At 46.2% G+C, this 14,180-nt stretch overlaps 1 protein-coding gene and 1 non-coding gene across 2 annotated transcripts in view; one reads left to right on the top strand and one right to left on the bottom strand.

Annotated features, from left to right (window-relative positions):
- The first annotated feature begins 1,238 nt into the window (after nucleotides 1-1,238).
- SMARCC1 (SWI/SNF related, matrix associated, actin dependent regulator of chromatin subfamily c member 1) overlaps nucleotides 1,239-14,180 on the top strand; it is a 202,799-nt gene continuing 189,857 nt past the window's right edge. The window contains exon 1 of the mRNA XM_012473838.3: nucleotides 1,239-1,529. Coding sequence (XP_012329261.1) covers nucleotides 1,332-1,529 — 198 coding nt within the window. The 5' untranslated portion in view covers nucleotides 1,239-1,331. The remainder of the gene's footprint in view (nucleotides 1,530-14,180) is intronic.
- Nucleotides 3,178-3,250, bottom strand: TRNAK-CUU (transfer RNA lysine (anticodon CUU)). The gene has a single exon. It is a non-coding gene; the product is annotated as a tRNA-Lys (tRNA).

Below are 14,180 nucleotides of genomic sequence, written 5' to 3'. Positions count from 1 at the left end.
TCCCATCTCAGCCTCCCAAAATGCTCCGTGCCTGGCCAATCATACTTTGTTTTATTTATTTATTTATTAATTATTTGAGACGGAGTTTCGCTGTTGCCCAGGCTGGAGTGCAATGGCGCGATCTCGGCTCACCGTAACCTCTGCCTCCTGGGTTCAAGCGATTCTCCTGCCTCAGCCTCCCTAGTAGCTGGGATTACAGGAGCCCACAACGATGCCCGGCTAATTTTGTATTTTTAGTAGAGACGGGGTTTCCTCCATGTTGGTTAGGCTGGTCTCGAACTCCTGACCTCAGGTAATCCGCCGGCCTCGGCCTCCCAAAGTGCTGGGATTACAGGCTTGAGCCACCGTGCCCGGCCTCATACCTTGTTAATAATTAATAATCATTCTGCTTCTATATGGGCCATTCATTAATTCATCAAGTATTTACTGTACATCTATTCCTTGTCCCAGGTGTTCAGGATATACCTGTGAACAAGTCAAGATTAGGTTCTCATGTAATTTATGTGGAAGGTGAGAAACTACAAACACCGGGTCGTGGTGAGCGCTACGAGAAAATGTGTGGTTGTGAGCAGTTGTTCAAGATTTTAAGATCTGACAACGACTTTCTGAAGTGCTTTGAAGCAGTGAATTTGAATGCGTCTCGTAAGTGAAAATCAGAAGGGAAGACCTGTTGGAAGTCTCGGAAACAGCCGGTGCCAGGGCTCCTGGGGCAGGAATGAGCCACTGTGGCTGGAGCCATGAGGGAGGGGAAGGTCTGTGAAGCCATAAAGTACAGGCATGGGCGTCCCAGATGGCTGTTTAAAATGCCGCGGGGCCGCTCCGGGTGGAGGGTCTGCGGGAAAGCGGAGCCCAGCGCGGTCCCAGTCCGCGCGCAGGGCCCTCGGCCAGCACTGGATACCCTACACAGGCTTTCCCCTCGACACTTCTCGTACGAGGCCTTTTCTGTCCAGCAGAGCAGGCGATGACACAGAACCCACCTGCGGTTGCTGACCGCATCATGACTGGACGTCTGTAGCGACAGAAGAGCAAGGTGCTCAAAGACCGGCGCTCAGGAAGCGAGAACGTCCACAGCCTACGGAGGCTGACGGAAGGGGCGACTGGAAGGCGTTGCAGGGCCGCACGATAGCTGCGCATGCGTGTGGGCGGGCTCGCGTTGGATAAGGCTCCAGTCCTGAGATGGGGCGGGGCCGGGCGTCCTCGCCGGAAGGGGGTTGGCTGGGCGGGGCCGGCAGGCGGCGGTGGCTGCAACGCGCGCAAGGGCGCGCGGGAGCGAACGGGAAGTACCGCGAGGGCCGGGGTGGGCCAGGCGGCGGGGACGACGGGCGGCGACGATGGCCGCAGCAGCGGGTGGCGGTGGCGGCCCAGGGGCAGCAGTAGGCGCCACGGGCTCGGGTGGTGCGGCGGCAGCCGTAGGCCTGGCCGTTTATCGGCGGAAGGACGGGGGCCCGGCCACCAAGTTTTGGGAGAGCCCGGAGACGGTGTCCCAGCTGGATTCAGTGCGGGTATGGCTGGGCAAGCACTACAAGAAGGTGGGTTCGCGCGCCCGCGGGGGCCGGGAGACCACGCGACTGGGGCGGGAGGCGGCAGCTGGCCTCGCGGGCACCGGGCCGCCCCTCCCCCTCCGCGCGCCACGAGGGACAACAAAGGCAAGAGCTGGGCCCGCCACGCCCCCGCCGTCCGCTTTGGGCGCCCGCGCGTCCGGGTCCTGACGGGTTCGTGGCTCGCTCCTCTGAGCCCACGCACCCCTGGAGAAAGCCCCTGCTCAGTCTCGTGTGCCAGAGCAGGTCGAGCTTAGCCACTGGGCTAGTGTGACTGTCTCTTGTCAGATGCCTTAGGTGTCTGAACAATGATCCCTAAAGACTGAGCAAGCATGGTATATAAAAGCTTCAAGTTTTGTTATAGAGAGTATTCAAAGTCTCGAGGGGGTTTGCTACCTGTTGTTGATTTCCTAAACAACTGGGATGACTATATTCGTTAATTACTAACAGGTTAATATGAATTATAGGATGGATGTGAACTTCTGTTAACTACGGTTTTTACCTCATTGTACTTCTGGTTCGGTGTGGTGTGAGAGTTAATGTTCACTTGTACTTAACGTGTTCTTCAGGGAGGCCTTTCCCGAGAACCCAGTTTTTATTAGAGCACTTTTCTTGTGTCACCTTTTTTTTTCTTTGTAGTGTTTACCACATTTTGAAATCAATTATTCATTTACTTATTCCTCCTACCTTTATAATGGAAGTTCTGCCGAGTCAGTAGTTTTCAAAGTTTTGACTTAATCTCTTGTTTATAACAAATGCTTTTTGTTAACTTCCCCTTTGTGTAAATATTCAGGAAGACTCCCTTAAAGGCTGTAATGAAGCGGGTAGCTAAAAAGGCTCCTCCAGCCTCTGAAATTTTCCCAGCACCCTCTTCAGTTCTGTGCTTTCTCCCATTGAGGATCATAGCACTGAAGCAAAGGCTTTGTTCACTGCAGTGTATCTGGCAACGTCGCTGATACTTACTGCCTTACCCTAAATAGCTGCTTAGTAAATATTCGTTGAATGAATGAAAAGATAAACTGGTTTAGGAACCTATTTATTTGGCCTCTATAGCTCAGTGAAGTCTGTCGGTGTTTGGCAGTTATTAGGCATGGGCAGGGATCTTGGGTTCCTTTGGAATTACACGTGGTATATTCAGAAGTGACCACTTCTGGCCGGGCACGGTTTGGGATACCGAGGTGGGCGGATCTTGAGGTCAGGAGTTCGAGACCAGCCTGGCCAACAAGGTGAAGCCCCGTCTTTCCAAAAAAAATGCAAAATTAGCTGGGTGTGGCGGCACATGCCTGTAGTCCCAGCTACTCGTGAGGCTGAGGAAGGAGAATCTCTTTTTTTTTTTTTTTTTTTGAGACGGAGTTTCGCTCCTGTTACCCAGGCTGGAGTGCAATGGCGCGATCTCGGCTCACGGCAACCTCCGCCTCCTGGGTTCAGGCAATTCTCCTGCCTCAGCCTCCCGAGTAGCTGGGACTACAGGCGTGCGCCACCATGCCCAGGAATTTTTGTATTTTTTAGTAGAGACGGGGTTTCACCTTGTTGACCAGGATGGTCTGGATCTCTTGACCTCGTGATCCACCCGCCTCGGCCTCCCAAAGTGCTGGGGTTATAGGCGTGAGCCACCGCGCCCGGCCCCTAAAACACACACCACCCAACGTGGGGCTCAAACCCACGACCCTGAGATTAAGAGTCTCATGCTCTACCGACTTAGCTAGCCAGGCAGCTACGAGAATCTCTTGAACCCAGGAGGCAGAGGCTGCAGTGAGCCGAGATCGCGCCATTGCACTCTAGCCTGGGTAATAGAGTGAGACTCTGTCCCCCCCAACCAAAAACAAAACAAAACAAAAAAACCCAGAAATGACCGACCCTCCCTCCCTCCTTTCTCTCTCTCTCTTTTTCTTTCTTTCTTGAAGGTTAGCTAGAAAAATTACATTTCTTATCTGAAGTTTGAGGAAGTGAGAGACAATAATTGTGTTTTTAGGTGCTTAGACTTCCCCTCCCTCTGAAGTTACATTTAGACTGTACATTTTTAAGAATACTGCCCTTTCTTACACAGTGATAAATTGGTCACTTTTTAAATGTGGGTAATAGAGCTTCTAGAAGTGGCTAATGGAATTGAATATGTTATGAAAATACTGGTTAATTCTTTTTTATTACATTCCTTTTAGCCAGTGCTTTGGGTCCTTTATTTTATTTTTTTAATTGAAACACACAGATGAATGTGCTTTTGGTCTTAAATTCGGTGAAGATTTAACAAAGAAAAGTAATCTAGAGGCATATTCCTTTGAATGTCAAGGAACAGAGTAGAAAAAGGGAAATTTCAGTAATTTCTACCTCTCCAGCCTCTTCAGTGTGCATCAGTTTGGGACCAACTACAAGAAGCTTTAGGCATGGATAATCCTTCAGGCATTTGTTTGGGTAGGTAGGGAAGTGGCTACAAAGCAGTTTGAGGAATTGCCTCGCAGTATTGAGACCACCTGGGTAATGTTGACTCACTGTCCCTGAGACTTTATAGACAAAGTTACCTTTGACTTCTCTGAACTTGTAAAGCCAGAGTGTATTTCTAGGGCCTACTCAGATTCAGAATCGTATATACCTTAGGCTTGACAGCCAGAATCTTTTCAGTCTCTGGGTGTTACTGTTAAAGTGGTGAAAATACTACCAGAACGTTCTTTGATTCTTTTCTACACAATGCATTTCTGTTTGGTTAAAACCAAAAGATTGGTTTTAATGAAATGTTTCTATTGGATTTAATACTACTGCATTTTCAGAGCAGATACAGTTTCAGTCTCAGTAAACATGACTTTGGTAGTGTCATTTTTTGATTCATTTTTATTTTACTTTATTTTTTGAGACAGAGTCTTTCTCTGTTGCCCAGGCTGGAGTACAGTGGTGTGATTATAGCTCACTGCAACCTCAAACTCTTGCATTTACTTCATGCATTCAGTGACCAACTGAGCATTTACCATGTGTCAGATACTTAAAGCATAACTCACTTAAAATCCTCACAGCAGTCCTAAGTGATAGATATTATTTACCTTTTTTTTTTTTTTTTTTTTGAGACAGAGTCTTGCTCTGTTGCCAGAGCTGGAGTGCAGTGGCACGATCTTGGCTCACTGCAACCCCTGCCTGGGTTCAAGCAATTCTCCTGCCTCAGCCTCCTGAGTTGCTGGGACTACTGGCATGTGCCACCACACCCAGCTAATTTTTGTTTTGTGTGTTTTAGTAGAGACAGGGTTTCACCATGTTGGTCAGGATGGTCTTGATTTCCTGACCTTGTGATCCGCCTGCCTTGGCCTCCCAAAGTGCTGGGATTATAGGCGTTAGCCACCGTGCCCGGCTTACTTTCTTTCTCAAAGGTAACAGAGTCCGGATTTAGGAACTTTTCTTTTTCTTTTTCTTTTTTTTTTTTTTGAGACAGGGTCTCACTCTCTTGCCCAGGCTGGAGTGCAGTGCTGAGATCGTAGTACACTGCAGCCTCAACCTCCTGGGCTCAGGTGATTCTCCCACCTCAACCTCCTAACTGGGACTACAGACATGAACCACCACACCTGGTTAATTTTTTGTATTATCAGTAGAGGTAGGGTTTTGCAGTGTTTCCCAGGCTGATTGAATTGGGCTCAAGCAGTCCATCCGCCTCAGCGTCCCAAAGTGCAGGGATTACAGGTTTGAGCCACCACACTCGGCCTACACTGACTCTTACTTGAAATATTTTGAGATGAATCAATTTTTGTTTTCTTAAATAAAATGATGGTAGACTTATTTTGATCCAAAGATTAATTGGGTCGGGTTCAGTGGCTCACGTCTGTAATACCAGCACTTTGGAAATTCCAGGTGGGAGGTTCATTTGAGCCCTGGACTTTGAGACTAGCCTGGGCAACATAATGAGACCCTGTCTCTGGAAAAAAAAAAAAAAAAAAAAAAAAAAGAAATTGTGGTGGCATGCACGTATAGTCTCAGCTTCTTGGCTAAGGCAGGATCCTTGGAGGATCACTTGAGCTTTTAAGAGGTTGAGGCTGCAGTGAACTGTATTGGTGCCACTGCATTCCAGCCTGGGCAACAGAGTGAGCCTTGTCTCAAATAAAAAACAAAACAAAAAACACCAACAGATTAATTGTTTATGACATCAAAATTAAAATTTCTTAGGAGTCAGTGGTTTTTCTTTTTTTTTTTTTTTGAGATGGAGTCTCACTCTGTCACCCAGGCTGGAGTGCAATGGCCCCATCTCAGCTCACTGGGTTCAAGCGATTCTCTTGCCTCAGCCTTCCGAGTAGCTGGGACTACGGGCATGTGCCACCATGCCCGGCTAATTTTTATTTTTTTATTTTTGTTTCGAGACGACGTCTCGCTCTGTTACCCAGACTGGAATGCAATAGTGCGATTTTAGCTCACTGCAACCTCTGCCTCCCAGGTTCAAGCCAATTTTCCTGCCTCAGCCTCGTGAGTAGCTGGGATTACAGGTTCGTGCCACTACACCCTGCTGATATTTGTATTTTTAGTAGAGACGGGGTTTACCACGTTGGCCAGACTGGTCTTGAACTCTTGACCTCAGGTAATCTATCCACCTTGGCCTCCCAAAGTGCTGGAATTACAGGTGTGAGCCACTGCGCCTGGCCTTTTTTTCTTTTTTGAGATGGAGTCTTGCTCTTTTTCCCAGGCTGGAGTGCAGTGGCCCAATCCTGGCCTCCCATGTTCAAGCAATTCTCCTGCCCCAACCTCTTGAGTAGCTGGAATTATAGGCACCCACCACCACACCCTGCTAATTTTTGTATTTTTAGTAGAGCTAGAGTTTCACCATATTGGCCAGGCTGGTCTTGAATTCCTGGCCTCAGGTGATTCCCCCAGCCTCGGCCTTGCAAAGTACTGAGATTACGGGTGTGAGCTACCATGCTTGGCCTTGATTGGTAGTTTGACAGGATGAATTTTCATGATTGGTAGTTTGACAGGATGATTTGGAAAAAAAAAATCTAACTAGAATTAAATATTTTATAGTTTATTAGAAACTGGACTCAGGCTGGATGTGGTGGCTCATGTCTGTAATTGCAGCACTTTGGGAGACCTAGGCGGGTGGATCACCTGAGGTGAGGAGTTCAAGACCAGCCTGGCCAACGTGGTAAAACCTCATCTGCACTAAAAATACAAAAATTAACCAGTCATGGTGGTACACAACTGTAGTCCCAGCTATTCAGGAAGCTGAGGCAGGAGAATCGCTTGAACCCAGGAGGCAGAGGTTGTAGTGAGCTGAGATCGTGCCACTGCACCCCAGCCTGGTGACAGAGCAAGACTCTGTCTCAAAAAAAAAAAATTGGACTCAAGGCCAGGCGTGGTGACTCATTCGGGTAATGCCAGCGCTTTGGGAGGCCAGGGCCAGTAGATGACTTGAGGCCAGGAGTTTGATAACAGCCTGACCAATATGGTAAAATGCTGTCTCTACTAAAAATACAAAAATTAGCTGAGTGTGGTGGTGAGCGCCTGTAATCCCAGCTACTTTGGGAGGCTGAGGCAGGTGGATCACCTGAGGTTAGGAATTTGAGACCAGCCTGGTCAACATTGTGAAACCCTATTTCTACTAAATACAAAACTTTAGCTGGATGTGGTGGCGGGCACCTGTAATCCCAGCTACTTGGGAGGCTTAGGCAGGAGAATTGCTTGAATCCGGGAGGCGGAGGTTACAGTCAGCTGAGATCTCTCCACTGTACCCCAGCCTAGCTGACAGAGCAAGACTCTATCTCGAAGATAAATAAATAGATAGATAAATTAATAAGAAAATTTAGACTTTAGAATACCTATCATAATAATCTTGATTGAGTTTTTTCCTTTTTGTTTTTGACATGAAGTCTTGCTCTGTCGCCAGCCTGGAGTGCAGTGGCATGATCTTGGTTGACTGCAAGCAACCTCTACCTCCCAGGTTCAACCGATTCTCCTACCTCAGCCTCTTGAGTAGCTGAGATTACATGCGTGCACCACCATGCCCAGATAAATTTTGTAGTTTTTGTAGAGCTGGCGTTTTATACCATGTTGGCCAGGCTGTTCTGGAACTCCTGACCTCAGGTGATCTGTCTGCCTCTGTCTCCCAAAGTGCTGTGATTACAGGTATGGCCCACCGTGCCCAGCTACCTGAAACCCTTTTAATTCTGAATTACAGAACATGTTGAATTACACATTCAATATGTTGGGTGAAGTTTAGGACATATACAAAGCTACATTCAGTATAGTTATTTATTTAAAACCTTTTTTCTTGGCCAGGTAGGATGGCAGGAGAATTGGTTGAACTCAGGAGGCAGAGGTTGCAGTGAGCTGAGATTATGCCACTGCACTACATCCTGGGTGGAAAAAAAAAAAAGGCAGGGTGTGGTGGCTCATGCTTGTAATCCCAGCACTTTAAGAGGCTGAGGTGGGTGGATCACCGGAGGTCAGGAGTTTGAGACCAACCTGGCTAACATGGTGGAATCCTGTCTCTACTAAAAATACAAAAATTAGCCAGGGGTTTTGGCGGGTGCCTGTAATTCCGGCTACTCAGGAGGCTGAGGCAGGAGACTCGCTTGATCTGGGAGGTGGCAGCTGCAGTGAGCTGAGATCACGTCACTGCACGCCAGCCTAGGCTACAGAGCAAGACTATCTTATAAAATAGATAGATAGATAGATAGATAGATAGATAGATAGATAGATAGATAGAGACAGGGTCTTACTATGTTGGCAGACTGGTGTTGAACTCCTGGACTCAAGTAGTCCTTCACCTTGGCCTCCCAAAGTGCTAGAATTACAAGCATGAGCCACTGCACCCGGCCTGTATTCACTATAGTTACTAAAAATATTTACCTGAAAGCTGTGCACAGTGGCTCACGCCTGTAATCCCAGCATTTTGGGAGGCTGAGATGGGCAGATGACTAGGTCAGGAGTTTGAAACCAGCCTGGCCAGCATGGTGAAACCCTGTCTCTACTAAAAATATAAAAATTAGCTGGGCATAGTGGCACGTGCCTTTAGTCCCAGCTACTCAGGCGGCTGAGGTGGGAGAATCACCTGAACCAGGGAGGTGGGGGTTGCAGTGAGCTGAGATCGCACCACTACACTCCAGCCCGGGCATCAGAGTGAGACTCCATCTTTTTTTTTTTTTGAAACAGAGTTTTGCTCTTGTTACCCAGGCTGGAGTGCAATGGCGCGATCTCGGCTCACCTCAACCTCTGCCTTCTGGGTTCAGGCAATTCTGCCTCAGCCTCCTAAGTAGCTGGGATTACAGGCACACGCCACTGTGCCCAGCTAATTTTTTGTATTTTTAGTAGAGACAGGGTTTCACCGTGTTGACCAGGATGGTCTTGATCTCTTGACCTCATGATCCACCCGCCTCGGCCTCCCAAAGTGCTGGGATTACAGGCTGAGCCACCTTGCCCGGCCGGAGACTCCATCTTAAAACAAAAATACTTCCCTGAAAAGTTGATTTGGTTCCAAGTGAACCGCCTTTCCCAAGGGCTTTGCCTTTTTTAACTGTAGAGTTTGGCATTGTTTAGTTATCTGAAAAATAGAGATTATGGTTATTATTATTATTATTTTTGAGACAGAGTCTCAGTTTTTCAGGCAGGCTGGAGTGCAGTGACACTATCTTGACGTGCTGCAACCTCTGCCTCCCGGCTTCAGGCAGTTCACCTTCCTCAGCCTCCTGAGTAGCGGGAATTACTGGTGTGTGCCATCTGCCTGGCTAGTTTTTGTATTTTTTTAGTAGAGAGAGGGTTTGGCCATGTTGGCCAGGCTGGTCTCAAACTCTTGACCTCCCAAAGTTCTGGGATTATGGGCTTGAACCACCAATCACGGCCAGTTATTTTTTTATGTTTTGCTTTACCATGTACAGAAAAAGTACAGTATCTTATATGACTCTTCTAGGAAACTTGTGGTTATTAAAGATTATGAACCTTGTGGATATGTACAATGTCTTTTGTCAGTTTTGTAGGGTAAACTTGAAGTTTTTTTTTTTTTTTTTTAAGACAGAGTCTTGCTCTGTCACCCAGGCTGCAGTGCAATGGTGCGATCTCGGCTCACTGTAACCTCTGCCTCCTGGGTTCAAGCCATTCTCCTGCCTCGCCTCCCAAGCAGCTGGGACTATAGGCATGCACCACCATGCCCGGCTAATTTTTGTATTTTAGTAAAGACGGAGTTTCACTATGTTGGCCAGGCTGGTCTTGAACTCCTGACCTCAAGTGATCCGTCCTCCTTGGCCTCCCAAAGTGCTGAGATTATAGGCGTGAGCCACTGCATCCAGCAGAAGTTCCCTCCCCCGCCACCACCCCAGACGTAGTTTTGCTCTTGTTGTCCAGGCTGGAGTACAGTGGTGCAATCTAGGCTCACCACAACCTCTGCCCACCAGGTTCAAGCGATTCTCCTGCCTCAGCCTCCTGAGTGTCTGGGATTACAGGCATGCGCCACCAAGCCCTACTAATTTTGTATTTTTTTAGTAGAGATGGGGTTTCTCCATGTTGATCAGGCTGGTCTTGAACTCTCGACCTCAGATGATCTGCCCGTCTTGGCCTCCTAAGTGCTGGGGTTACAGACATGAGCCACCACACCCAGCCGACTGAAGTTTTAGTTTTTAATTCTTCTGAGTACATAAGAGGTCTGTCTTGAAGTTTTTTGTTTTTATTTATTTAAGTTAGTTTTTGAGATGGAGTCTCACACTGTTGCCCGGGTTGGAGTGCAATGGCACGATCTCGGCTTAGTGCAATCTCTGTGTCCTGGGTTCAAGTGATTCTCCTGCGTCTGCCTCCTGAGTAGCTGGGATTACAGGTGCCTGCCACCACGCCTAGCTAAGTTTTGTATTTTTAGTAGAGACGGGGTTTCACCATGTTGGCCAGGCTGGTCTCGAACTCCTAACCCCGTGATTTGCCCACCTCAGCCTCCCAAACTGCTGGGATTACAGGCATGAGCCACTGCACCCGACTATATTTATTTTTATTTTTTTGAAATGGAGTTTTGCTCTGTCGCTCAGGCTTGAGTATAGTGGCGCAATCTCGGCTCACTGCAGCCCCTGCCCCCTGAGTTTCAGTGATTCTCCTGCCTCAGCCTCTTGGGTAGCTGGGATTATAGGTGTACGCCACCTCGCCTGGTTATTTTTTGTATTTTTAGTAGAGTCAGCGTTTCGCCATATTGGCCAGGCTGGTCTCGAACTCCTGACCTCAGGTAATCCGCCTGCCTTGGCCTCCCAAAGTGTTGGGATTAAAGGCTCGAGCCATTGCGCCTGGCCTCACAGTTTATTCTTTTTCTTTTTTATGTATATATGTTTTACTACGTTTTAGGTGTTGAGGTACATGTGAAGAACATGCAAGATTGTTGCATAGGTACATACATAGCAGTGTGGTTTGCTGCCTTCCCCTCCATCACCTATATCTGGCATTTCTCCCCATGTTTTCCCTCCCCAACTCCCCACCCCACACTGTCCCTTCCCTAGTTTCCCACCACAGACCTCAGTGTGTGATGCTCCCCTCCCTGTGTCCATGTGTTCTCGTTGTTCAACACCAACCTTTGAGTGAGAACATGCGGTGTTTGATTTTCTGTTCTTGTGTCAGTTTGCTGAGAATGCTGGTTTCCAGATTCATCGATGTCCCTACAAAGGACACAAACTCATCGTTTTTTATGGCTGCATGGTATTCCACAGTGTATATGTGCCATATTTTCCCTGTCCAGTCTGTCATCAATGGGCATTTGGGTTGGTTCCAAGTCTTTGCTATTGTAAACAGTGCTACAGTGAACATTCGTGTGCATGTGTCCTTATAATAGAATGATTTATAGTCGTTTGGATATATACCCAGTAATGGGTTTGCTGGGTCAAATGGAATTTCTATTTCTACGTCCTTGAGGAGTCGCCACACTGTCTTCCACAATGGTTGAACTAATTTACATTCCCACCAACAGAGTAACAGTGTTCCTATTTCTCCACATCCTCTCCAGCATCTGTTGTCTCTAGATTTTTTAATGATCGCCATTCTAACGGGCGTGAGTTGGTATCTCAATGTGCTTTTGATTTGCATTTCTCTAATGACCAGTGATGATGAGCATTTTTTCATGTTTGTTGCCGTCATATATGTCTTCTTTTGTAAAGTGTCTGTTCATATCTTTGCCCACTTTTGAATGGGCTTTTTTTTTTCTTATAAATCTGTTTTAGTTCTTTGTAGATTCTGGATATTAGCCCTTTGTCAGATGGGTAGATTGCAAAAATTTTTTCCCATTCTGTTGGTTGCCAATTCACTCTAATGATTGTTTCTTTTGCTGTGCAGAAGCTATGGAGTTTGATTAGGTCCCATTTGTCTATTTTGCCTTTTGTTGCCAATGCTTTTGGTGTTTTAGTCATGAAGTCCTTGCCTATGCCTATGTCCTGAACAGTTTTGCCTAGATTTTCTTCTAGGGTTTTTATGGTGTTAGGTCTTATGTTTAAGGTGGTCTTATGTTTAATCCATCTGGAGTTAATTTTAGTGTAAGGTTATGGTCTTATGTTTAATCCATCTGGAGTTAATTTTAGTGTAAGGTTATGGTCTTATGTTTAATCCATCCAGAGTTAATTTTAGTGTAAGGTGTCAGGAAGGGGTCCAGTTTCTGCTTTCTGCACGTGACTAGCCAGTTTTCCCAACACCATTTATTAAACAGGGAATCCTTTCCCCATTGCTTGTTTTTGTGAGGTTTGTCAAAGATCAGTTGGTTGTAGATGTGTGGCATTGCCTCCAAGGCCTCTGTTCTGTTCCATTGGTCTATATCTCTGTTTTGGTACCAGTACCATGCTGTTTTGATTACTGTAGGCTTGTAGTATAGTTTGAAGTCAGGTAGCGTGATGCCTCCAGCTTTGTTCTTTTTGCTTAGAATTGACTTGGCTATGTGGGCTCTCTTGGTTCCATATGAAGTTTAAGGTGTTTTTTTCCAGTTCTGTGAAGAAGGTTATTGGTAGCTTGATGGGAATAGCGTTGAATCTATAGATTACTTTGGGCAGTGTGGCCATTTTCATGATACTGATTCTTCCTAACCATGAGCATGGAATGTTTCTCCATCTGTTTGTGTCCTCTCTTATTTCATTGAGCAGTGGTTTGTAGTTCTCCTTGAAGAGGTCCTTTACATCCTTTGTTAGTTGCATTCCTAGGTATTTTATTCTCTTTGTAGCAATTGTGAGTGGCAGTTTGTTCTTGATTTGGCTCTCTTTATGTCTGTTATTGGTATATAGGAATGCTTGTGATTTTTGCACATTGATTTTGTGTCCTGAGACTTTGCTGAAGTTGCTCATCAGTTTCAGGAGACTTTGGACTGAGACGATGGGGTCTTGTAAATATACAATCATGTCATCTGCAAATAGAGACAATTTGACTTCCTCCTTTCCTAATTGAATACCCTTTGTTTCTTTTTCTTGCCCGATTGCTCTGGCTAGAACTTCCAATACTATATTGAATAGGAGTGGTGAGACGGCATCCTTGTCTATTGCCAGATTTCAAAGGGAATGCTTCCAGTTTTTGCCCATTCAGTATGATATTGGCTGTGGGTGAAGTTTATTCTTAAGTAAAAATTAGGCTGAGAGTGATGGCTTACGCCTGTAATCCTAGCACTTTGAGAGGCCAGGGCTGGCAGATTGCTTGTGCCCAGGAGTTTGAGACTACCCTGGGCAACATGGTGAAACCCTGTCTCTACAAAAAAAAAAAAAAAAAAAAAAAGACCCCGAAATTAGCCAGGCATGGTGGTGCTTGTGTGTAGTCCCAGCAACCTGGGAGGCTAAAGTGAGAGGAGGATCACCTGAGCCCTAGGAGGTTTGAGGTTGCAGTGAGCCATGATCTTGCCACTGAACTTCAGTGTGCATGACCAAGTGAGGCTCTGTCTTGAAAAAAAAAAAAAAAAAGATGGAAACAAAAGACACCGGGGCCTGCTTGAGGGTAGAGGATGGGAGGAGAGAGAGGATTAAAAAAAAAACTACCTATTGGTTACTATGCTTATTACCTGGCTGACAAAGTAATCATAACACCAAATCCCAAAACATGGAATTACTACATATCCTGCACATGTATCCCTGAACCTAAAAGAACATTAAAAAAAGATACTGTGTTGAGTATCACTTACTGTTTACCAAATTGAATATTATTATTATTATTATTATTATTATTATTATTTTTGAGGCAGAGTCTCACTCTGTTGCCCAGGCTGGAATGCAGTGGCATGAGTTCGGCTGACCTCAACCTCCATCTCCCGAGTTCAAGCAATTCTCCTGCTGTAGCCTCCCTAGTAGCTGGGATTACAGGCATATGCCACTACCTGGCTATTTTTTGTAGTTTTGTTTATCTTTTTTTTTAATTTTCTTTTTAAAGAAACTTTTACAGAATTGTTTGTTTATTTATTTATTTATTTGTTTATTTATTTATTTATTTTGAAATGGAGTCTTGCTCTGTTCCCAGGCTAGAGTGCAATGGCGCGATCTCAGCTCACTGCAACCTCTGCCTCCTGGGTTCAAGCAATTCTCTCCCTCAGCCTCCCAAGTAACTGGGATTACAGGCGCCTGCCACCATGCCTGGCTAATTTTTTTTGTATTTTTAGTAGAGATGGGGTTTCTCCTTCTTGGCCAAGCTGGTCTCAAACTCCTGATCTCAGGTGATCCACCTGCCTCAACCTTCTGGAGTGTTGGGGTTACAGATGTGAGCAGG

Source organism: Aotus nancymaae, unplaced genomic scaffold (genome assembly GCF_030222135.1).
Source record: "Aotus nancymaae isolate 86718 unplaced genomic scaffold, 86718_ANA_hifiasm-v0.15.2.pri h1tg000067l, whole genome shotgun sequence".
Lineage (NCBI taxonomy): Eukaryota > Metazoa > Chordata > Mammalia > Primates > Aotidae > Aotus > Aotus nancymaae.
This window is presented reverse-complemented; position numbering and strand designations above follow the sequence as displayed.